The sequence below is a fragment of the Chiroxiphia lanceolata genome, chromosome 7 (assembly GCF_009829145.1).
Source record: "Chiroxiphia lanceolata isolate bChiLan1 chromosome 7, bChiLan1.pri, whole genome shotgun sequence".
In the NCBI taxonomy this organism is placed as follows: domain Eukaryota; kingdom Metazoa; phylum Chordata; class Aves; order Passeriformes; family Pipridae; genus Chiroxiphia; species Chiroxiphia lanceolata.
In genome coordinates this window covers 29,669,018-29,695,211 of record NC_045643.1, presented here as the reverse complement: position 1 = coordinate 29,695,211, position 26,194 = coordinate 29,669,018, and the positions used below count along the sequence as shown (strand labels likewise).

Genomic DNA, 26,194 nt, shown 5'->3' with positions numbered 1-26,194 from the left:
AGTTTCTTCAGCTGCTCCTCCTAAGACATGTTTTCTGGACCCTTCACTAGCTTTGTTGCCCTTCTTTGGACACGGATTCTGAATCAGTCTGGAAGATGCTTTAACATCACCAGCCAAAGGAGAAAGCTGTGGAGGACACTGGTGGAGGTGATAGAGGGGAAATTTATTTTAGTATTGCTACAAGTTTTAGAGGAAAAAGGATTATGCAGAAGCAGCAGGCTGGAGGAGGAGGGTTCAGAGAAAGGAGAAATGACAGCAGCGAGGAGCTGTAGGGCATGACTGAGGGTTGAAGGGATGGCAGCTGGGAACAGGAGAAAGTCAAAAAGGAGAGCAATCTGATGGCATCAGTCAGGGTCATCAAAACAAAAATATAGCACCACAGAGTGAGGGCAAGTGGGCTGGCAATTGGGTGATCCTAACATAGTTTTAAATGGAGGAGACTATTTGCCTCTATGACAGGGCAATTTTTTTGGGCTGGAAGTCAATTTTAATGCAATATGTAGTTTGAATCTGCTCTCCTGATATGCTTTGAAGCTACTTGCACAGAAGCATGCATATGGCAGGCTCTGCTGGACCATATTTATGTGTATGTGATAGTACATTTGTCTGGCTGAAGCACTTAAGATCTCCCAGAACTTGACCAGGCAAAGATTTTCTGATTTGTTTTAAAAACCATTTACATTTTGACGTGTAACCTGAAGACAGATTTGAAATTCAGATTGAACTTGTGGGATTCAGCGCCCCTAAATGTTAAGTTTATAATTGCAGTTGCATTCACATTATAGCATGGAAACAATGCCCTCTAAGCTGATGTGGTATGCAGTCTTATCTTAATAAAATGGAGTACTGTTAGTTACAGATTAAATACAGAAAGTCTTCAAGAAGTAGCAGGAAAGCTACTTATTAACCCAGCTCATGCCATCAATTCCATTTTTGGACCTTCATGTTTTCCAGGATCATATTTTTGACAAGCAAGAGTCCAGACTAGATCTAGTGCTGTGAGATGGAAAGCATGTATAGGATGGCAAAGCACTGGTATCCTATGACTTTAATATTGTTAATCAGCTGAAGGCAAACTTGCAAATAATTTTTGTAAAAGAAACAAAACAAGAAATCAAACATTATTTTACAAATCTGGATGAATTACTTTACACTCCTGTGTGCATTGTACTGTAGGTGTTCTCTGCAGACACCACAGAAATACACAAGTGCCTGTACGCGCCTTTGGTTTCCTTAGTCATTAAACATTAACAGAACTGTTAGGAAAACCTACTTGTTATGAAAGTCATATATCTCCTGAATATTGCCAAAGATGATGTGTTCCTTATTGAGGATCCCAGCTGGTATTTCTTCCACTCCACTTGTCATTTCCCAAAGGTAAGTCTGGAAGGCACCAGAAATTCTTAGAATAAATGCAGTGAAAAAAATAGATCTCCCTGGTTTATTGCCAAGGGCACAGTCTGACAAGGGTACTATGTACTTTGAGATTAAACAAACAAGCTAAGAAAACCCAAATTTTCCAGTGTTACAGAAAGGTCTCCAGAGAAATTCAAAGTGCTGACAGTTAGAAGTTTTCTGAGGAAAAAGCAGAAACAAGTCAACAACATCAGTCTTTGCTGTCCACCTGATGGTGTTCAAATACTGCAGGCAGAAACAGCTGAAAGATAAGCCAGATTCGTCACTTCAGGATCCTTAGATACATAAAAATCTCTTTCCGACTGCAGGAATAAGAAAGCTGAAAGATTTCAGTGAAATCTGACAGATTTCACTGAAATACATTCTTTTTGATGCCTTGAATATCACTGATCCTTTCAGGAACACCCTGCTGTACAGCTAGGCCAGGTATTTGAGTGTGCAAATCTGGATCTTTCTCCATCATGAGAGTATTCAAAGGAATAGATTAGAATTCTTACAAAAATGCTCTATGAATCCATTAAAAAAAAACAAACAACAACAAGCTTGGCCAATCAAGGCACACTCAGGTGTCTGTGGAGGTGCAGACACAGCCAAGAGTAGAGAGAACAGGGCATGGTCCTACCAGTGGGAGACAAGCTCCCATTGCTGTCCACCCAGCTCCCACTCCCAGCAGGACATGGCTCTGCAGCAAATCACCAGTGGTGGGACCTTCACACAGAGCCCTGCCAAGATCAGCCTGTGCAGTAAAGTGAACATCACCACTGCAAAGGATAGCATGTGCTCCCAGGGAATACTGGGGAATTCCCGGGCTATAACTTACCTCTAAACATTCATGTAAATCCCTGACATAAGCTTTTTCTGTCTGAAGCAGCTCAGCCATAATGAATCTGAAAAAAATAAAGTATTTTAGGTGTTTGGGGCATTATAAGTATTTGTACAGTGAACAGAAAAACATCCTCCTGTTGTCTTAGTAAATACAGGAATTTCCACCCTAGACCTTCAGCTGCCTTACTTTGCACCTTTCAGCTCCATGACTGAAAAACCACTTCGTATCCCAGTCTCTTGCAGGGCTTTTATTTTCTAAATATCTTTTCTGCATAAAATCTTATTAAGTTGTATTTCTGCAGCCCCAAGTTGGGATTTACTGTCTACGTGCCCATCCTTAATAACCAACTGATTCTCAAAATTTTTTTTTTCCCCAGGAGTAAGGACTTGAGATTCACCAAAAACACTTGCACCCTTGTGACTGTCAGTGGTAAGCCACCCTAAAACTTGACATTCAGTGGCAATACAGATGGATTTTGGGAGACATCACTAATTTGAAGGCTCTTCAACAGCTTGGTATATAACCAGAAAAAATCCAAATGCTGGAAAACCCATCAATGGCATCTGTAGTGCCTGAGGCTGGGCACCTAAAGTTGAAGTGCCCAATGTTTTGAAAATATGCCATAGGCAGACCGAGAGTAATGACATTTCCTAAAGCAGATCAAAGTTATGCACCATAGTGACAATTTCAGAGGGCTGAGAAGGACTATACATACAAATACTTTCCAAATATTCTTACACAAAAATCAAGACAAAATACTGTGAAAATACACTGGTTTTAGATTTAAGTACAACAAGCACTCTTCAAGTATTTCCTCTAGTATGAACTATTTCCAGGTCTCTCAGTTCTATACTGACTGAAATTTGAACCTAAAAGTCAAGTGTCACTGAAACCCTGTTAACTCCTCTAGTCGTCACTGAAGTTAAAATAATACTTAGACATCTAAAGATGTTTTTATTTTATCCTGTTCATTTTACTTTTCACATAGAGCCAGAAAGATATCAGGGTTAATCCAAGTGCTTGACTCACTGCTTTCCCTTTCCAAAAGTAACTACTGATTAAACCCAAAAGAAATTCAACGTGTATCTTCTGAAATTCTCTATCCTACAAGTAACAACTTCTACCCTACATCTGCAGAGTTATCTCAATAGCTCTGCAACTGGAAGGAATTATAGGACTGTCTGTCAGTTCTGGTCATGCAAATATTGTAGAATCACTCTTTATCAGATAATGTGCCATGGCAGGCTGTGAGCATTTGGGACATACTCTTTCTTTCTGGCCGACTTCCTTTTTTCTTCATTGACTTCATGATTTGCATCTCTCAGCTTTACCTCCCGGTCTGAAAGACTTGCTGGAATAATATCTAGTTCTAGGTCCTTGTTATCCTAGGAAAAAAAAAGTACAGATTTTAAATTCATTGCAATCCTATTGTTGAGCAAAGTGCAGCATGTTCATGAGATCAAATAGGTAAGAAGGGACAAAAGTAAGATCATCTCAAAAAGAAGGAAACTCCGAGAGAAGTAGAACTACCGTGAGAAGGAGAAGAAGGTGAGAGAGACATCTTAAAAATGTCAACTATGATATTCACTGTAGTCTTCACTGTTACTCCTATCTAGGAATAGGTATCGATGAAAAATGTCTATATTTTACCTTACTCTTTCATATCTAAATTAGTTGCCTCGTGTGGGACTTCCTAAATAATAGCCTCATAAAGTAGAGAACCTTGCAGAGACAATCCCAACTTTCAGTGGTCATTTACCATGAAAATACCTTTCCAGGCTGTGGTTAGTAACTCTGTGTAAGCCGCAGACCCTGCAAGGAACAGTACATTTAAAGCATCTGAGGGTGTGAGGGAATTTATTCCTCTTTCTGATACTTAATTTTGAAGATTCATTTTCTGAAAGGTTTTTAAGCATTTCTGCTTCTGACATTCCCCCTTACTATGGGCAGGGAACAGCAAGAGGTTCTATTTTTTGTTTCTCTTGTGTGCTCTGTGTCACCTAAAATAGCTCAGAGGTGAGGCTGAGGATCAAATTTTTATGTTAGTTAAAGGATGAGAGAATGGAAACTTACAGGCAAAATTTGAGTTTAACTCAAAATAATGGTGCGGGATCAGGATTTATGGTTTATACTAAAATTAACATAGACTTTTACTCCCCTCCTTCCCAAGAGCTGTTATGGTCTCCTGGAAAATAGTGCAAACATTTGTTTAGAAAGTCTTTCTGATCTCCATCTGCCTCCTCTTCATATCATTGATCTGCCACAGCAAGTTTTCTCTTCAGGAGCAGTTCTGAGTTTGGCTGGGTAGGCTGGCTGAGCTTTAAGTGTTTCTAATGGGTACACAAAAACCTGCACCATTCATACCATAGCCTTCACCTTCCCCTATGACTTTCAGCTTTGGTATAAAACCCCAGCAGGACATGGTCTTACTGTACCTCTGTATTGATTCCAAGGGCTTTTTCCAGGGAGTAGCGGTATTTCCCCATCCTGAGAGAGAAGTCCCGGTAGCGTTTGTCAACGGTGGTGACCCACTTCCTAATTTCAGTGGCGTGTATATGTCCTTTTTCTACAAAGCTGTCGGCCAGCTGGATGAGGAGCTTCACTTTCTCCTTTGTTTGCTGCCCAAAAGAAGGTCCTTGATTATGTTGAATTATTTCCTTTGCTTTTAATTTACACAGCAATCAAAAGCAGCTCACAGGTTTTTTTATACATCATTAAAGGTTGTCTGTGCTTCATCTTATACGGAATCAGACACTTAAAACTTTGCCCAGTAAAACTTAAAGACATTTTTATAAGGACACTTATGAAGCTGCAGATAATAGAAAAAGTCAAGATTTTGAAACCATGCACACAGAGACACAAGGAAGACATGCTGGAAGTTAGACATGCCTCCTTCCCATAACCATAAGCTTATTTTTTTGTGAGCCTTGGAGCAGAAGACAAGATTAAAAAATCATGCCTCATAAAATACACCAAATTACTCTGAGTCTATACCTGGGTCATTCTGCAGACCTGTATAGGCAGGTTATTAATACACTTATTAGCCCAAGAAGTGATTTTGAGTCAGTACTACTCTGTTTCAAAACCAAACAGAATTTAAATCCAAATTCATGGTCTACTATAAAAGCCTCCATCAGTATTTTAGTTCCAGTTAGAACATTACCAACTAAAAGATGCCTGAACTCCAAAAGATACACTGAGCCCCCAAACCTTCCAGAGGTCTTTTCTATTCCACTTATGCTCTGAATGTCCCATAGTTACGGTGGTTTTCCATGTTGAGGAACTTTGTGGAAAACTGGCACAAGGAACCTAGTTATAAACTTTAGCTCCAATTCCAAGTCTATCCCAGGAAGTGAGGTACTGGCAAATTTCTTTTCAGATGGGGAGGACTTTCCACCATGCCTAAAGCAAGATATGCTGTCAGGTACTTGTCATCGGTGATTTGGCCACAAATGCATGCAAAAATATCTAGCAGATTTCAAACCCAAAACTAAATTCAAGAAATTTCACCACCATAATAAATTAACAGCTGAATCAGAGGTCATCCTAACAAGCTGAGTATCTAAGCAAGGGTAGGTATGGAGATGTAAAAATCTGATTTCCTGTCATATATAAAGTGTGTTTCATTCCCAAAGGCTACTGGTGGTTTTGCATTCCAAATAATTGGTTTGGCCAGAAAGTTATTTGTATCAGGAAGGCTTTCAGTTACAGCTTCATTTGAGTATAACATCAGTCTGGGAATGACATGCATTTACCAGATTGCACATTGCAGTGAAAATGTCCTAGGTCAGCAGTAAGAAAGTGATTTATGACAGCCCTAAGGAGCAAGACTAGATGTGTCACTGTAAGGAGCAGCCAGAAATGGTTAATAGGAACAAGGTATAAAAAGCAATCCGAGGCTAAGTCAAGAGCTGAAATAGTTCGGAAACTTCAAGATGAATGTGGATTATTCTGATAAAAATTAAATTATGGAAATTATGAACTGGAATATAATTTCAGGTGGACTAATTATGGGTGGTTAGAGTTCAGAAGTAGTTAAAAGAGTATCGGACATGTCCTGTCTGATAAAATTAACTTTCATCCACTGCTAATTGTCTAACACTTTCAGAAACATGCAAGCTAAGTGAAAAGGAGACAAGTACACCACTGCTAATTGTCTAACACTTTCAGAAACATGCAAGCTAAGTGAAAAGAAGGAGACAAGTACACCACAAAGCCTGTGAATCAAACCCATGGAAGCATGGACAGCCTAATGAGGAATTTAAGGATTACAGAAGATCAATTGCAGGACACAGTGAAATGCAGCTACATAATACCAAAGCCATGGTCTTCCTGCAGTCTGACTTTGCAATTTACATCCTTATCAGTGACTGTTAATACTCCCGTGGATTCACTGTCTACGAATTACTTGTGGTTTGAATTAATTTGCCTGAAGCAGATCCAATCACCATTCCTCTGTAAACCCCACCAGATTTCCCAGAATTGCTCCATATAAATGAATAGATTCTTGGTAATGCAGTTTTTGTTCACCCCAGAGTTTTAAAACTCATCTATTTAAAGTACTTTGTTGGGATCAGCAGATTATTTCTAATGAGATAAACGATCATCTGTGATCAAAACAGCTGGAATTAGTGAAGCAAACTGTAGTCCTAATGACAGAAGAAAGAGGCCAGGAATCCACCATGACCTTGGATGTGTCCAAAACAATTATGTACTTTATACCATTCTGGAATGGTTGTCTGATGATGGAATTAGGGTATGTCTCATAAGGTTGCTCCGTATACAAATGAACTTTCTCTTCCTTATGATCAGAATAAAAATTCTTTGTAACCAGTACTGACCAAGGTGGAAAAACCCCTCCATTCTATGTCTGTGTCTTACTAAAAATGAAAGATCACAGTTCTCAAAAGATGTTTATCTTCTGGGCCGGGAATGTTAGAAGGCAAATATAAAATCAAGAGAATATTACTAGAGATTTGAGGCATTGAAACAGAACCATAAGTAAAGACTGAAGTAGATGGCATAATTAGATTAAAATCACTGTTTACCTTGGCAGGTACTCTGAATTCCCCATATTCCTTCAGGAGTTCCTGAGTTTCTTCTGCTGATTCCCCTGTGGAGTTGTGAGTAGAGAGGTAATATTCGCCTGTTTCTTGGATCCAGTCTAAGGCCTGTGAACATCAAAAACAACCAAAGGAAAAACAAAACAAATAGTCTTTGTATTTCAAGAACTAATGCTCTGGCAAAAAAAACCCCAAACCTGCCAAATAAAGGATAGCAAACCCATTGGGACTTAATACTGTGTATACTAAAATATTTTCTAGGCGCATGCATAAAGAAAAAAGTAATGAAAGTAGGTGGGAAAGGATACATGAAGATACTCTATGTTTTCTAGGACAAAAAGGAGTGTAGGGAATTCTACCTGTAAACAGATAAATCTTCACACAGATAGTTTTCTCATTCAGTAATAGCTCCATAAAACAAGTTTGCTCTTATATTTATTTTCAAAAAAATGAACAAATACAGAAATTAACCTGAGGTAGCAAAAATACTGAGTTTTGTTGTTGAGTTTTGGTATTACTTTAGTTATATTTTAAAAAAATCTCTATTTGTCACATTTTCAAAAGTTACAGTAGTTAAATATGTTTAAATACAACTTGAGATTGCAACAGGAACCCCACACAGAGGCACTACACAGATACAGGACATATTCACACGCTGCCAGGAGAGAAAGGCAAAGTGGGGTTTTTACACTACCTGCTTGGCACTGCGCTCAAAGACAACATATTGTTGGCACTGATCTAATCGCCGCTTCTTCAGGGTCCAGAAGTGAAGGACCCGGTTCTCCCTCTGCAACAGCTCACTCAGAATGGCTACAGGGCAAAGGAAAACATCTGCATGACTAGTGATTCTTGGAGTGCATACAGAAATAAGCCATAAAAAGCTGAATTTAATCACTCTGCCAAGTGCACACATTCCCGAGAGCAAGAGTGCCCAATATTGTACTTCTTAAAAATGAGCATTGATTCAAAGGGGCTGCTTTAAAACCAAACCAACAACAACAAACCAAACAAATCACACACTCAAAAAACCACCACAAAGAAAGTATAGTTTGCAGGATTATCTGGTAAAGGAAAAGATGCTAGGATAAAGTTTGGGATTTACTCCAGTAAATACAGCAGGTTCTATGATTTCTAGTCCTTTTGTTCTCTTCTGTTACTTATTTCAGGAGTCAGGTACCAGTTGACATAGTTGACATGGGGGCTGGTGCAGTCCCTTCCACAGACTCTTCTGACAAGAGAAGCCTGTGCTTCAGACACCTTTCCTATTTCCCCCATTACCACCTGCAGCAGCCAGTTGTGTGTAAGAACTCTCGCCTGGCACAGGATGGATCCCTTCTAAAGGTGTGAGGCACAGGCATCATTTAGTGATGGTATATGGCAAAACTTAGGGTGCCTTCTCAGCATGTGCACAGACTTTGGGATGAGCAGACAGAAGAGGGGGAAGCAAACAAAACCTTCAGTGCTGTCCCTGCACCAATGCACCAACCTTTCACTTGCTGCTCAGGCCCTCTGGTATGGCTTGCTACTCCGGGCATGCTGACATTGTTCCTGTGGATGTACTTCAGGAATACCTCGGCATTCCTTCGGGCCAGTGTACAGGCCTAAGAAAAACAGCCCCCACCAAAAAGAATCAGTAAGGATGAGCAAAGAAAGCAAAAGGAAAAGGCACCCAAGGGAGTTCTCTGCTTATTTTGCAGGGAGAAGTTCTCTTTCATCTGGGAGGATGAGACCTTCAGCTAAGAGTCAATAAACTCACCTAATAAACTAACAGCCTCATAAATGTATTACAACGTAAGTAATTTTCAATATAATGGCTCATTTTATACATTAAGAGAATTAATGACAATAATAAAACAACTGGTTGTAAAGAACTGGTACCTCACACATTTTCAGTCTAACCAAACCTAACCCATCTCTCAAGAAAAGTACTAATTGTTTCAAAAAAGGTACAATCTAGAGGCATAATTTCATAAGCTTGGACAGCAAGCGTAGTTTCATGCCTAGTATCAGTTTTAGTGGAAGGCGAAAGGCTGGCTGACAGTTCACTTGTCAGCCTGTCAGCTGCACAGTTCTTACAAAGCAGCACCTGGAAGGCAGGAAGAAATCTCTGTCTCCGTCCTAGTGCTGCCTTGCAGAGACACAATTGCTTCAGTTGTTATTAGTTCTTCAGTTATTGGCTTGGAGGACACAATTTGAAATGCTGGATGGTTTGTATAAGCCAACATCAAAATAATGAGTAGTAGCTGTCATCTATAATGCAATTTTGAGAATTCTAACTTTGAACCAGCACAACAACAAGCATTCTGCAAGTGCAATGCAAATACCACCCAAATAGTCCCGGCGACATCTCTCTGAAATATGCACTGATGATAATGCTTATTACCCCTGCTATAACAAAGTAAAACTGGCCTGGGATTTATACAGCCAGCCAGTAGCTGAACTGGAATTACACTTCAGAACCTCCTCTCAAACTTACCTGTCTAACACTGTTCTAACCTGTCTACTTAATGAAGAATTTTCCTGATTTATTAAAGAACTAAAACAAGACCTTGAGAAAAGCCTCCTTCTGTTCCAGATGTTTGCTGATCAGAGGGATGACATGGTCTATCTCAGCTGCTGGTCCAAGTTTATCTCGACCTCCACACCAATCTTCATCCCGTCTGTATTCTTGCTCCAAACTCTCTAATACACTGCAGACCTGAAACACACCCAGAGCACAGCAATTCAGTTGTCTACAATCTAAACAGGAGGAGCATGTTCAGTAAAAGTCTATGACCAATGACATTTCAAATCTAAATGTTTTGTGCTAATGGGCCACAGCATGGGGATACCTGGGTATAAAACAGGTCCTGGACAGAATGATCTAGCAGTTCTTCTTACCCATAGGGATCTCTACTGTTTGGGATAAAATTTATCTGCTTTAAGGCTGCTGATAAATGATTTTTCTCTTCTAATGGATAATGGGGGGGGGGGGGAAGTACAAAGGTTGAATCAAGGCAGAGATCAATCCAGACCCAATGGATCCTTCAGGAAACAATCCCTATTATAGAAGAATGCTTTGGATGTGCTTAAATCCTACCTAAGTCAAGGGACTTAGCACATACTTAAAGAAAAACACATGCTTAAATACTTTCCTGAAGCTGGAATTAATTCTGTTTGCCTGCATGGTAGTTGCTCCCTATACAGCTTTTGTAAAGACTGATTGAAACCAATAAATATTAAATTAGTGTAACAGCCTAGGTGGATGCAGATGTTCCACTCTACAGAGCTCACAAATGTATCTTCTATGTTGGTAGAATAGTAGGAATGAGGTAAATAAAGCAACACATCCTGGAAATTATGCAGTGCTGCGGATCCTGAAAATACTCTCAGTGGCTTGTGGAGGCACTGGAAAAACTGCAGAAGTTTTCCAGAACATTTGGATCTTTCCCCTTCTTTCCCAGAGGGCTCTTCCTACACAGTTCCCTGCTGAGATGACTCAAGATCCAGTGAGTTATTGCTAGGGATCCAGCTAACCATGTTCATCCTTTTTTTGCTTACGCCTGCAACTTTCATATGAACACAGTTTTAACTCAGATGGCCCCACATGATTAAGAGCACAGTGTGGAGTCCAGCATCACCCACCAATCCAGAGAACATCAAAGCCCATTTTAAAACTGGTGAGTTAAGATGAAATGATCAACTGATCCTGCTGCCAGGCTTGTGCACTATGCATTATGCAAGGACATTTATGCATTTGGCAATCGGAAATCATCTTGCTTGGATGCAAACCAGCATTCACTCTCAAACATTTATTGGAGAGCAAGTACCCCTTGTGTTATTTAGGCATAGAAAAGCATTTGCATTTTACTTCTTGAAAACTTTGACATTCTATTGGACTTTGGTGACTTAATGGAAGTAAATGGACTACCTAGGATCCACACCTTTCCATAAAGAATCATCCCTGCACGTATAAATATCCTCTCTCTGTTAAGATGATGAGAGAACTGAATGTAAAGTGGGCTGTCAATGAAGTCAGAGAGAAACTGGGCTATTTGAAAGCCAGGGCTTCACCGCTTACATCAAGAACATAATATGCTTGGGGAAGACAGGCGTGAAAAAGTTCAGCTGGATGTGACAGCCTCTCCACCCTTTTAGCTGTTTTTTCTAGATACTCAGAGAATTCAGGATCCAGTAAGTCATTCAATCCATTGTCATCCAGTCAGGGAGCAGACCCTTAAGGACTGTAGATCACTTGTGCAGCCCAAGAGAGGATGACAGAGTACTTGCAGCAATGAGTTCATGAGCATTTAAGGACTGAACAGTCTTTGCTCTAAACATTTGCTGAATAGACACAACTTATGAATGAACTGGTGGGCACTGCAGTGTATGTTTGTGTATGACTTTGAAACAGGAAGAGAGACTGAATTGATAAATTACCGGCTATGCATGCTTTGGCCAGCACATTTAACTGTCTAATGCTTTAATGAATCCCTCAATGGTTTTCATTTCTCACAAAGCTCCATCAGTAGTAATTCATTTTGATCTTGAATTCATCAGGGACTGTAAATCTGTTTGAAACTCTTCAGAGCGAAAGACATTCACTATAAGGAATTAATTCATCTTAATCTTAAAAATGCATTAAACAAATGACACCAAAAAGTGGCCCAAGGATCATCAACAACCTGATGTTAAGGAAAAACAAGTTCTTTCCCTAATAACATATTTAGTTGTGCTAAAAATCTCATCAAGTCCAGTTCTCTAATTGAGGAACTAACTGTGTGATGATAATAATAACAGAAAATGTCATGGCAATCGCTGCTGCCCTTTGTGTAAAACCACAGGTTCCTGTAATGTCCTTGCTAACACCAACTGCCTGACTGCAGTGAATTATATCAGGCAAGGCTATTCGAGTAGCCACACTGAGGCACTAATTCTCACTGACTACAGTAGAAATGGCACCTGTTTGTGCAAAGGATGAATAATCCCACCATACCAGCAGCCAACTGGAAGGTGTTTTAAAATTCACGAACACCTGGAATGTTAACATACAATGGGTTACTGCTGTAATTATCTGTGTTGCAGGTGGATTTAAGAGAAATCCCTTTGTATCTTGGCATCTTTTTCAGCATGGTGGTGTTTAACCACTACTGAAAACACTGGCTAGTACTGCTCACAAAGTAACAAGAGGTTACTGCAAGCAGTTCTCAAGTAAAAGCAGACTTATATTCCTCAAAATTAAGTCTGATATCATGGGAACTTTAAACAAAAATGGTGGAATTTCAAAAATTATTGCTGTTTGAAAGTGGAAAAAATTGGAAAAAAACTCTAAAGAAACAACTTCAAGAATTACATTGCTTCATTGAAAATTTTAAGATGAAAGTTATTACAAACCACTTGCTGTTCTTCTTTCGTCCATGTTTCCTTTGCTTGCCGTTGGTTTTGTTGTTGTTTTTTTTTCCTGGGGGGTTGTGCTTTGTTTGGTTTGTTTTTTTTCTGTTACAATACTTGCCAAAGAAAGAATTTAGACTAGTTCAGATATAGGTTTGCTATGGCCCAGATACAACACTGCTCACCTGCTCAGAGGTTTTATAGAAGGCCACCGAGGCATTGACAAGTTTGAGCCTGTCCTCCATCTTCAGCATCAGCTGCTGCCAGTGCAGGGCCACCTTCTCAGCACACTCTCTGATAGCATCGGCATCGTAGTGTCCAGCCTGGAGCAACACTTCGGCTTTCTGCTGGACCTGCAGGGCACTCTGGTGTGTCTTCTGTAAGGAAGTGGCATGAAAGAGGGACTGTGTATGAGGGGAGGAAAGAGAGGTCGTACAGATGTGCCAGATGTATGGTAGAAAGGTGAGGCGAGGCGTGAGCATGGAGATGCGAGAGAGTGAAATATTTTCAGAGTTACCTTCAGTTAACAGTTACTTTCTGCAAAGCATTTTAGTTTCAATTATTCACACATATTTGCAACACAATATTAGAGCTTGGAATACATAAGCACTGCTAAAATGGGTTAGCTCCACTGATCAGCTACTGCTCCTTGGGCAACCCAGGGTGGGGTTCCTGGTGGGTCCATTTTGGCATCCCAGAGCAGGCAGCTGCTGTGCTGAGCTCTCACCCAGCCTCAGTGCTGATGGCATCCCACACAATCTGCAGATCCAAAAGTGAACCCTAACGAGGAGCTGGCAAACTATGGGCCTAATCACCTTAATTTGACTGTTGCCAGGCAATTTACCTGGTAGCAGCAGCTTTACTTGTGTGTGTAATTGTCCTGTCCACAGGATACAAAACATCTATCCCAGAAGAAATGGAGATGTCTTACTAAGGTGCATGAACTACATCACAAAGATACATTTCTGAAAGTCAGTTCACTCACATTAGAGACTAGACTGTGCTACCTTTAAGGTTAGAACTGGGGAGGGTCAAACCATTTTCTCCACCGTTCCCCAATTTATTTAGTGGCCTCTTTACAGGTAGGACTGAATTCTTGACTGCCCCGTTCCCCAGCCTGTACCAGCTCCTCTCAGAATTACCAAGTGGTGGCTACACTTCCCTCTGTGGCCTGCTGAAAGTAAAATAGCCCCAGTCCCTTCAAAGACTCCTGAGTAACTGTGTTCAGACATAGTTTAGTCCAGTATTTGATTTTAATCTTCTGAACAGAAGCTCTAAAATCTCCCAAAGACTCCTCTGTGCTACATCCCATTTGTAACTGCCACTGACAAATTCTCATGTGATACTTTTATGATCCAGTCGTTGAACCTGGAAAGAAGCTTGAAATCATCTAGTAATACACTGATGAATACTGCAATGTAGAGAAAGCTATTAGCAAAAAAGTAAGCATTAATACTTGGCAGAAACACTTAGGAAGATGTTCAAGAACAACTGGTTAAATTTAATATCCAGCTGCTTTACTGATGTTAGAATTGTAATACTTGTTTTAAATAGACTTTAAAGGATTTCAACTGAAAATCAATTCCACATCTAGAATGCCTTTAGAGAACGGCCTGCCCTGTGTGCTTTGCTGATCTCTTCCCCATGTTGAGCTTTAAACATTTTAAATATTTAATCTAGTGTTTTCTCCCTTCGAACACTTATTTTCCCCTTACTGTGGTGTAACCCTCTTCTCCCTCTGTGATTTGCATTTACCACCAAGTACAAGCACTTCCCCGATGGCAGCAAGCTGTGATAACTCAGCCAGTGGGTGTCTTGTTCCCCGCTGCTGTCTGGTGGTGGCTGCCAAGATGTGGTCAGCACAGCTTGGTACCAGCCAGCTCACACAGAATTGACAGAAGACTTCTTCCTTTTCCTTTAGGAGCTGCAGCAGCTACTCCTTCCTTACTGTGAGTGGAGCTGGATCCAAATAGATCATTAGCTAAGATTTAAACTCTATACTTACTAGCAACACTAGTATGTATATTGACTTATTCCAAGTTTACCAGGAGACATTCCCCCCTCCTTCTTCCCCCTGCCCCCCTCACACAGTCAGGCATCTCTTCGAATTTCCATAGTTGCCTAGTTTAAAGTTTGGCTTAGTTTTCAAATAAATAGGGATTCTGCAGCTTGTTCTTTGCTCTGTAAGTAGCTAACAATTAACATAATTTGGGAAGCACATACACCTTGTTAAACAGGAATGGGAGAAAGCAATAGAACCTCTTTCTAGCAGCTGAAGTGAGCACACCCTGTGAGTGTAGGGTTTGTTTGTAATGACAGAGATACATGAAGTACTGAGCTTAACTATAAATCTTGTAGTGCCCTACTCAGGGGAGTCTTTAGCCCTCCACTGCTTTCTCATTCAAAGGAAAGCAGCTCAAATCAGGTGTTATTCCTCCTGCCAAGTCCTGGCCCTGTAAGTGAGGCAAATGGGTTGGCTCACAACCAGTTTTCAAGGGCCAGGTCAGAGATGTGTTGTTACTCCAGAGCAAGAAGGGGCAAAAGCAGTTTAGCAGGCAATTCTTAAAAATTGCCTCTCTTGCCTCTTTGTCAAAGTTATTTGAAGATGAGAGTTTGAATGAGTTTCTTTTCTGCTGTCCACAAAAGGAGAGCTGAATGAAAAAGATCTAGTGTGAGAGCATTATCCAGTAACAAAGATATTCATAAATGAATGCTGTGAAATGACCTGCAAACTGTGGATGTGGGAAGAAACTGACTTCACAAACTTTTCCCATTTCAGATCACTTTGTGAATTTTAATGTTATTTTGTTATCAAAGAAATTACCAGAAGATGTGTGAGTGTTATTTTCATGAATGGAAAGGCTGATATTTGACAGCAGAAAAATTAGCTGCAGGTTATAAATAATTATTTCACTATTAGCCTCTGGCTACACTATCAGTTTGATATAAGTTGATATTCTAAAGTTTTTATTCTTCCCCTTCCTTCAAGCAAGCAATGATCAATGCTCAAGAGATAACCTTTTGCATGATGTTAACCTGGGAAGGAGAAACAAAGTTAACTCCTTGGTCTTACCTCTATGGCCAGCTGAAACTGCTCATGTTCTCGCTGGAGCTGCTCAGCTTCAGAGAGGGAGCTGGCGTTGACAAGGCTTGCATTCAGCATTGATTCCCCGTTCCTGATCCAGCCAAGTACCTGTAAAGAAAGGATACGCTTATGGAAAGGTTGCTTCAGTACTAAGGTTTATGTAGTCACAGACTGGAAAATGCTTCAGGCTGGCTGAACAACAATGTGCTTTGTCCACTGTGGTCTCATGTTGAATCTATGAGCAGAAAGAAATCCTAGGATAAGAATGACCTACGTTTTTACATGGCAAAGATCTTACTTTAGAAGTTATTGCCTGAAGAATTAAACTTCCAAAGTATTCACATGGATATTTGGATAGCAAAGGGCACTCATTTCCAAGGTTTGATCACAAAAGTGAATGTTCCCCTCAAATACCCCACAGCAAAACCACAAATCATAATGAGGGAGATTTGAATTTAAACAAAGATATCTCTCTCTTTTTCAAATTTGCAACTGGCATCATAGATGTCACAACACCTTTCTGCTCCCCTTGTCTGTATTTCTTTCACACAAAAGTCAGAGCTTAGGGGTGAGGATGAAGAAGACACAGATGGTTTCATCTAGCATAGAGTTAATAAGCAGTTGGAGTTTCCACCTGCATGCAGAGCTAGGAATAAATATCAGGTCCTGCATTTTGTATTTAATCAAGAGGCTTTACTTCAGAGATGTTCAGATTATTTGTAGACATGCAAACCATGCGGTAATGACTGCAGAATCAAATCCTAAATATACATAATTAATCTATCAAGCTTGTACTCACGCATTTAAGTAGCAGCATTTTCTGCCATTTTAAGATACATGTTTGGGAAATTAGCACCCAGAACACACGAGCAAGTTCTTTTCTGTGTTGTCTCAAAGCTTATTTTCTACCTGTGTAGGTGTAAAATTATTCCAGTAAAGCCCGAAAGTTGCTGAATCCAATTCATGGGTGCACAGGAAATCCTGACTGCTCAGTCACTGCCCTAAATATAGCTCATGATTTACAAAGTTCCAAAATTGACTTTGCTGCAGTATTCTACATAGTAATTTCCCTTTTGTGCTATCATTTTCACCAAGTGATCCATTAAATTGCCTGAAAGAAATACGAATTTTCTGTTGCTTTGTTTTTGTATCCCTACATCATGTATCACCCTAGTTATAGCCATTCAATTCCCTGTAGGGTAGGAAAATGAGTTTTCCCTAGGAGAAAGAAAGGGGAGCCATCTACACATGTAGCTGACCCTAATTTGTAGAAAATTACATTCTGCTCAGTACAACAGTGTGGTAGATTTCATTTGTCAGCTTTCTTTCTTTCATCATCAGGTGTAATTGTTCCTGTGGGAAGTGCCGCAAAGATTTACAGGAAAAGAAATCGAGTTATCATAGGACAATTATATTGGCTGGTATTTTCTATAATCCATCAGACTAGAAACCTACATTATTACCAACTACATGGTACCAAACACTGAAGTTAATCAAAGGATCACAATACCTGGGAAAGACTTGAAGTGAGGACATGATAATGCAAGACATGCTTTCACATTTTACACACCACAGTACATCCTGACTTGGACAATTTAGAGTGTAGAAAATACTATCTATGCTAAAAATATAGCATTTTTCCCCCTCAACTTTTATTTCAGCTGAAATTTTCAAAAACTGCAACAGCTTTCATACAAATATCTGAGTAAAAATCAGGAAAAAAAATCAGTGGAAACATCATTCTTAAAACAAAGCAAAGGAATTAAGGAGAGACCATACAACTGATCTGCCAGGTTTCCCCCAGTGTTATCAATACATATGCATTCCTCTGTACAACTGTCTTGCAAACACAAGAATATTCAGGCTAAAGCAGTTCAGGTCAGGCTCTGATGGGCTCCATCTTGTCAGAAATGCTGACAGCACCATTCCTGACAGCACCATTCCTGACCAAGGCTGTTGCCACCCCTGGGTGGTGCTTCTTTCTCCTTCCCCCAGAGTATGGGTTCAAACACTCACTGTGGGGCTCCCACAGTTCCCTTTCGAGGCCCAGTGAGCACCCAAGAACTAGCAAATTTTGCCTGGAAGAACTTACACAGTGACCCATTCTACTTCCAAAAGCCCAACACTTAAATGTCAGAGCCTCATCTGGGATTGCATCAGCTATTTTCATAGTAATGTCTTTCTCTTAGTTTATACACAGTAAAAAAAATAAAGATAATTCAATTGCACTACCAAAGTTTCTCAAGTCTAAGTGCAAAAACCAGTCACCTGCAGAGACATTCACTGTGTCCCTGGTTTAGAAGTAGAGGGTGAACTGGCTAGAAGAGAGCATTTACACCTCTGTATCTGGTTTACAAGACCTGCTCGCAAGCTGACTCCTACTCATAAAGTGTTTAATACCTTGTCATTAAAATATGTAGGGAAGCTGCTAATACAGCACCAAGATCCTTCTATGATCATTTCCTGTATTAACAGATTCACCATTATCTGGCAACGTGCTGTTGGGTCGACAGAAAAAGATGGCTTTAAACAGACATTTCCTGCAAATTACAGATTTTTTCAGCTTTGTAGAAGCACTGATTAAATAATTCTGTGGTTAAATAAATCTCCAAAGGCTCTCTTAAAATGCCTAACTTTTTTTTTTTTTAATAGCAGAGAAGCAGAAATACTTTTACAGCATCTTATATAACAGCCACTTGACACTGGAGAACAGTTTCTCTGCAAGGAATGGGTTATTTACAGGGCAGCCACCACAGTTCTGAAATAACTCCCACCTTTGACTCCAATTTGCTTTAAAGAGGCTACACTCCTGTACAACAGCTTGTCTTTAATTAAATAATTGAACCAAATTCTTCTAAAATTCATAATTTCTTCCCTGAAACTTTGCCATCTTCACTGAGCACAGAAGCAGATTTTCCAGGAAAAATAAACATTGAGGCACCCTTTGTGCAGCCATTCTTTAGGAATGAGAGCTCTGTATCATGTAGTACTTTTGTCTACTGTTTAGTTTAGTCCAAATGCCTTCCTTCATGTTTCTAAAAAAGACTTAAGGCCTTGTAATGGATACCTGTCAAGTTGGATAGGAAAAGATTTTTAAGTTTAAATGATAAAACAATGTAAGTGAATCTTTTACATCTCCAGACCCTTTATAGCTTCTTTGACAGGACTGTACCACACAGACACAGCCATCAGCAAGGACAACCTCTGCAAATTTTAGCCATGTTCAAAACTGCATCAGGTTTCCAGAAGCTATTTGATGTTAGATTAGGAAAAAACAAATGTATTCAGTGTCTCTCAAATGACTACTTCCCATCATCCCTTGGGCATATACATATGGAAGCAAATCTAATGCCAAACAGCAAAAATAGATGGATAACAGGCACATCAAAAGGATTAAATATTCTTCAAAACAACCTGGAAAGCAAGTGTAGTGGGGCACTGTGAGGATATCTTGAAGAAAATTAGGTCAAGTTCAACACTTATCAAGAAAAAAAAACCCAAACCATACAAAGATAAAATAAGGGGATAGGGAAGCCAAACAGCTGCAGCACAGCATTAGAGTTTGTTTCCTTTAAACTGATCTCCACAAATCTATTCTGCTATTACTTTTATGTAAGCAGTCCAACCTCTGTAGTTTCTGTCAGAAATGAGTAGGATCCAAATGAGGGAAATCAGGCTTGTGCAGGATCTTCCTTAATAACAAAGAGTTTGTGAATTACTGGTCTTTACCATTTCCACTCTAAAGCAGTTCACAGAACATCTAATTTGGAATCGTTCTGCTTTTAATGGTCCCAAACTTCAGTTCATTGTCTTGGCATTCAGACCCTTGGCGCATATGATATAAAGCAGAAATCTCTGGTAAATGAAACTTAAATAGATAGAGACAGTTAAAAGACTTTTTATTTCCATGAGCCATTATAACAAAATGCAAACACATGTACATGTAGCAGCCTTGACCAATTTTACTGTGTCAGCAGAACTTAACACAGCTACAGTAGGTGTCTTGCAGCAACCACATCTCACCCCACTCAGAAGAGCAAGGGCAATTTGGTAATGAGATCATCCATCGTCTCAGATGCACTAAAATTAAAGTGAAGGAAACCTGGACCAGATTGGAGATGAACTACAAGCCAAAATCAATATATTTCCCAATCCCACTAAATGGTTGGGAATATGACTCATCTACAGGAAACCAAATAGATAGGACACAGAAATATTGTAACTGGCCTCTTCCTAAAGGAAACTGTAGCTGTGGTAATTTACAGGTTAACAAGCAAAGGAGCCCTTAGTATTCAGCTGAACAAATAAAATGTTTTCAGTATTGGTTTGGCTGAAAGGTCACTTAGTAATGAGAGCTCACATGGTCCCAAGCTCCATCAAGGAAATACTAATTAAAGACAGCTGTTCTCTCACAGTATTAGATAGCTCAGTCCTATAACTACTTCCTTTGGGTAGATTTTGGGTTGTAAAATACTTAAGGCCCGGCAGATACTTGATAATAAGGTAGGTAACATCAAGTACCAGCAGAAAGTGCTGCACTGTCGCTGTATGGCTCCAGGAGCAGCCACAGGCCTGACCCACTGCACTTCATCCTGGGCAAGTGGGCAACCTGCATCTTTAGCATTTCTACTACAGGTTTAACTTCCTGTTTTCTGTCATAAAATGTCTCTACTTGATCATAAATCTATCACACAAAACTCCAAGCTTAGCTAAGCTCTGTGTAAGAAACTTGGGGAACCTATGGAAAAAAAAGGATACAATTCATAATCATATTACAGTGGTGATTATAAATATCACAGAGTCTGTCTTTTTTTCCAGAAGAAAGCCAAAGCACTCTACAGAGCTCTAGAACTTCATGAGGAGTTCATCTTCAATAATCACAAATGCAAAATGACTACATTTAAAAATAAAAAAATTAAGATAGTTTTATGCTACTTTTAGGTTTTAGGTAGGGTTGCAAAATATTCACATCAAAACAGACTTTGAAAATAAATGTATGCACTAGTGTAGGTACTCCAGCTTCTAGCCTGAGTGTTGTCTGAGAATGAAGGATTTTTGCCCAGTGATGATGAAACAATGCAGGTAAAGTATCACTTGGCTATTCTCTCTTCATAAGTGAATATTTAAGATCATACGTACTAAGGATTCAGCATACATATATACATATGTATGAATATATATATGTATATATATGTAGTAAACAAATAAGCAAATCTTTTCAATGAACACCTTGTAGTATTTGGACACCTCTCCCATCCCCTCAGCCACTTGTACAGGTAAAATAGAAACCTCAATATTCCAGGTGTCTGAAAAGATGTTCTTGGTTCTCCTAATGAAACCAAGACCATTCCTTTGAAATCCAGACATACACTGTAGTGTGAAGCCACCTATGGGTTAGGACCAGGAAGTGTAGTGTCACCCTGCGCAGCAAAGGAAAACAAAGAAACATGAGGCATCCAAATTAAATATTAGGGAAAACCAATGGAGGTAGAACATGACTGCCTACAATGGATGAAAACTAAAAGAAAGGCAATGTAACAATACTGAGATGTCTAAACAAGACCTTGGATCTAGAGACCACAGCCAGAATTTTTTGAATCACCAGAAGATGTTAAAGATTCCTGCAGGTCAACAGTTGTATAGCAATAAGTGAAAAGGTGAAACTACTATAATTTCATACTTAGACCTCGCAGCTCAGTTTCCTTTGCTTTGGGCCAATTCTCCACCTCAGCTTAAGTCTGAGTCCCAAATCAAATAATTATATTCTCAGAACACTTCGAGTTTGATGCATTTTCTCCAGTTGAGAAGTTATTGGGTTAGTTCTGCGCAGACTCCCAATACCTATTCATGAAGCCAAAGGGCCACTCTGTAGCCTGTCAGTAAATCAAGTATTGTTAAGCAAAGAGGGATTAAGATTGTCCTCCTAAAGGTATGCTGCTTGGCAAAAGCTGGTTTAGCAGTTGCATGTATGTAATGGTTGAAAATCCACTTAAACTCTTTATGAGTGGTTAAAAGCTCTCACCTGCTTGACTTCAGCCTGTAGGTGCCGGAGCTGTAGGCACTGCTCTAATCTCTTGTGAGTTTGGTCAGCATTAAGCTCCAGCTCATGCTGTTTCTCATGAAGGAATTCCAGCAGTTCTTGAACCTGTGTTGCAAGATCAATGTCTTTTTCACAGATCAGCTCAATACCTGTAACATGCAGAGAGAGAGATACCATTGAAATTTCAATTTTGCATAAATGTGAACTTCAACATTTTTTGCCACCTAACACATTGATTTGCAACTATCTGAGTAATTATTTCTTATTAAATTTTTTCACATGTAATATTTGGCTTTCCCAGTTTCCTACTCGGCCTCACTACATTTTTCCACAAAGTAGTGTTTCTCTGGTGATCATTGCTCATCTTGCCCATCAGCATCTGGCCAGTAGGACAGGATTTAGACAAAGTCTTTCTCAGAAACTTACATGAACATCAAATTTATAAAAAAGACAGAAAAAAACCTCCCTTTCTTACAGTAATTCATTAACTTACACTTTAGAAATGTATGTTGAAAAAACCTTAGAAGAGAAAAGAGATGAAGAAGAAAATACAAAAGTGAAATACAGGAAGCAAACTCTAGTCACCAGATCTACAGTAGTGTTACAAGTACAGAGATCTCCACAGCCCAAACTTTTTCTCCATCTGGACACAGAAGATCATTAAAAATGAATTAGTTTAAACCATCCTATAGTTCAGAATTATTCCACAGACTGGCTTTCATCCAGTCGTCACATATCAGAGAGAAAAGGTGGACAGGTACCACATTCCCTGTCCCTTGCATCCTGCATGAGATTGATAAACCCCTGGTCTCATTTCATAGCTGGCCCTGACTTGATTAGGAGATTGAAAGAGGGACCTTTTGAGGATCTCCCTACCTCCTGAATTTTCTTATGACACTTCGAGGCTTGTGTATAGTCATTACAAGAAATACATCACAGAGCTTCACACCTTCCTTCTTGATTACACCCATTGCTGGGTATGTTACCAGTGCAATTGGGGAAGTCTGGCCTGGAGGAAATATGATGTCATCCCATGTTACTGTAATCCCTGTGATTATAAACTAATAAAGACCCAACTCTTCCCTCACTGAGGTCTATTGGAATTTTGCCATTGGCCTCAATGCAGGAAGGATCAGGAACCTAATATAAAAATAATCTAATTGCAGTAATGCTGAGAAAACACTGCACTTTTCTCCAAAGCCATTTGATTTCATGGAATAATATAAGAAATGTGTTAATTAGAAGCTGCTGAAATAAAAACTTGGACACTTTAAAAAACCCATTTAGAAAGTTGTCTTGGCCTCCTCCTTTATCCTCCTCAGAGACTCATGACTTTCCTTCTCTCTCACAACCATATCTACAGAGGACAGTGCGCAAAATAAACATGACCTTATTACTAACCCTATCCCCTTTTTCTGGTTTCTGGTTTTATCAGAAAAAGCACATGGGAATGCAAATGATTGGCTTATTCCCTTTCCCAGCCAAAACAAAACAGTTCCTTCATTACCAAATAAAGTGGAATGGCCCCTGGCTTCCCATTTAAAACTGGAAATTTAATATGTGTTTCTATTCTTGGGAGTGAAGTTCCTTTCAATTGCCTGACACCAGGCATTGTTGCTACAATTAGCCTGCATATGGTTCTGTATCCTCGGGACATGACGGCTTTTTGTATGCTTGACTTCACTACACCTATTGGATATTAAATGCACGGTTTTCCTTCGTGCACACTCAGCTGGTCTGGTTCTGATTGTGCTAACTCATCAGCAGCAACCAGTGAACTGCCTGGGATGCTATCCAAGGGCAGCCTGCACTCCCCATGATGAATGATCTGCCCTTTCCTGCTTGTCATATGTCATGCAGATTTATTCTACAGTGCCAGCACGTGCGGTGAGAACGCTTATTCTTCTCAAGAATTGGTTTGCAAGATAGAAAGCTTTGTTTCCTGAATAATTTCATACATATTATCTTTACACTGTGCTTTGACAGCTCGAAAAGCACAGGTGACTTTCTGATAAACTGAACGTGGTTGCCATTTTCTTCTGATATCTCAAACAGTGCAGCAGATGTCAAGGGAACGATATTGAATTGAAAATATTTTTTAAAAAATACTACAGAAAAGAGTACTGAGCCACACTAACTGGCATCCTACAAAACATGCATTAGTGACACCTGAACTGTTCGCAATGTGAGGTACAATTCAGTCTGAGGAAAGCTTTTTGACCTGTAAAAAACTGTTTTGAAGCAGCTTTGAATATGCTTCAGGCTGAAATATTAGAAGCCTGTGATAGTAGTTTATATTCTCTTCTTTGCAATATAAACTATAGTTATAACTAACTATAAAGGACATCACAAACAAAATTAAGTAGGTTTCCACTTCCCTTTTAAGCAATGCAACACTGGGAGAAAAGGTGAACAATGTTAACTTGATGACCAGGAACCAAAACGGCTTTGAATTTTCCACATATCAGGTTGGGACTGAATAAACGTCCCCAACTTCAGCTTTACAGTGTTTCAGGCTTGACTTAGACAAATTGCTTCTAAGATATAAAAAGGGAGCTCTGTAAACCATGAGAGACTCCCAGCTGTAGGGCTCATTATGACAATGATGCTGACAATGCAAACGAACTTTAATAATCAAATAAATTTGTGTAATCAACTAACCAGCTATTAGAGTGTAATTCCTTTTAATTCCTAGAATGAGAATTACTAAGTTGCATATGCTAAAAAAAGTACATGACTGTGTCATCACCGCAGTTTGGACTAAAGTGCTAAATCGCTACTAAAATATTATCTATCCTAAACTTTCCATGGGAAATGGATTTCTCAGAAATGTCCAAGCTGTCACTTTTGAAAATGCCAGGACCCTTCAACATATAAAGTTAGGCACCCAAAAAAATCAATATCCATTTTTGAGAATATTTACCCACATATTTAGCTTTGCTATCAGCAGCAGAGAGCTACAATCAAACTGGAAAAATAGCAGATAGGTTCATTGAAATAAAAAGAGCTGGCTCATTCAAAAGTCCAGTCTGGTTAAGAATACTGTTATAATAGTCTCTAAATGCAAATAAGTTTAGTTAAAGACACAGATTTTAGTGAGATATGAAGACAATTTGCAAGTACTGCTAAATTTCAGAAAACACAACCTGACTTCAAGATCTTAGATATTCACTAATACAAACAAACATTTCTTTGAAAAATAATTATTCTGCTGGTGAAAACAGGCTAATCCAAAGCAGGCTCACTCACATGGACTGGAATAGTGGATGGAATCACAGGAATATAACCCTGAGCTGTATGGAACTTTGGAAATACAGGATTTGCACCAATGCCTGATGTGCACAGATGCCCTCAATATCCACACAGAGTCTGATATGGTACATCACAGAACCTTTGGATTTATTGCAACAACATGAGTATGTTCACAGAGATTTTCACAGCCCTGTAAGAATCACTGCTCCAAGACTGCATCAGACATGCAAAAATTGTGGGCAAATGTCCAAAACCTTCATTTTCTACCTCTACAAGACTTCCGAGCAAAAAAGGCATCAGGCATGGAAACACCTGGATGTCATTTTATCTGACAGACTTGCTGGCTTAAAGACCTCCAAGCCAAATGACAGAGTGATCAAAATTGAATCAGTTTCCTGTGTGACATGTTAAAAAGAATAAAGCTCAAAGAGATTTATAGGGAAAGGAAGAAACTTGGTCAATTAAGGGTGACTGGTTAGGTAGAATGGCTCTGGAAAATCACATTTTTTCTGGCTTTATCTCCTATAGCTACAGCTGAGTTTTGATGGTAGCAGTGGTGACAGTGTACAATAGGAAGCAGCAAGAGCAGCTGATTTCCCAGGACTCCTGCAAGTTTGAAGCTCCAGCAGTTAAGAACAATCATCCCTTACCTTATACACTGAATGACTGTGATAAAGGATTCAGGAAGAGGGAGTAAAATCAAACCACTTTTTTATGAAGTGTAACTGTCCTTTATTGAAGTAAGAAACAGTAGGCTCTCACATGCCATCTCTCTCCCTTATTTTGCCATTCTCCCAGCATTTAGCATTCCATGCACGGCAGACATGACCATTATTTTTGATTAACTACAGTTACTCTACATCCCTATGGGGCTTCTGCTTCCTTGCCTTTGGGAGCAGTGGATTTTTATTGGGTAGGCTGCATAGAAAGTGACCTTAGATAATCTTACAAAAACATTTTACAAGTCACTTCATTTAGTTTCTAATCTTTTGTCTACAATCCAAAAGAATTTGTTTCTAACTTCTTAAAAGACATAGAATTTACTTATTTTCTATTTTCTAAAAAATCTGTCACTGAAACTTCTGGCTTTGTTGTGGATCATATTCTTTACCTCCCATGGATTCTTACTTGTACGACTCTTC

The 26,194-nt window shown here is 39.4% G+C and overlaps 1 protein-coding gene across 2 annotated transcripts in view; it reads right to left on the bottom strand.

Moving 5' to 3' along the window:
• Nucleotides 1–26,194, bottom strand: part of KALRN (kalirin RhoGEF kinase) — a 506,307-nt gene that overhangs the window by 150,666 nt on the left and 329,447 nt on the right. For both annotated transcript variants that reach the window (XM_032693924.1, XM_032693926.1), the window contains exons 16-26: nucleotides 21,783–21,949; nucleotides 15,749–15,868; nucleotides 12,861–13,079; nucleotides 9,854–10,003; nucleotides 8,792–8,906; nucleotides 8,000–8,115; nucleotides 7,291–7,413; nucleotides 4,678–4,860; nucleotides 3,509–3,627; nucleotides 2,237–2,303; nucleotides 1,274–1,383 (exon numbers count right to left, since the gene is read on the bottom strand). In XM_032693924.1, coding sequence (XP_032549815.1) covers nucleotides 1,274–1,383; nucleotides 2,237–2,303; nucleotides 3,509–3,627; nucleotides 4,678–4,860; nucleotides 7,291–7,413; nucleotides 8,000–8,115; nucleotides 8,792–8,906; nucleotides 9,854–10,003; nucleotides 12,861–13,079; nucleotides 15,749–15,868; nucleotides 21,783–21,949 — 1,489 coding nt within the window. The remainder of the gene's footprint in view (nucleotides 1–1,273; nucleotides 1,384–2,236; nucleotides 2,304–3,508; nucleotides 3,628–4,677; nucleotides 4,861–7,290; nucleotides 7,414–7,999; nucleotides 8,116–8,791; nucleotides 8,907–9,853; nucleotides 10,004–12,860; nucleotides 13,080–15,748; nucleotides 15,869–21,782; nucleotides 21,950–26,194) is intronic.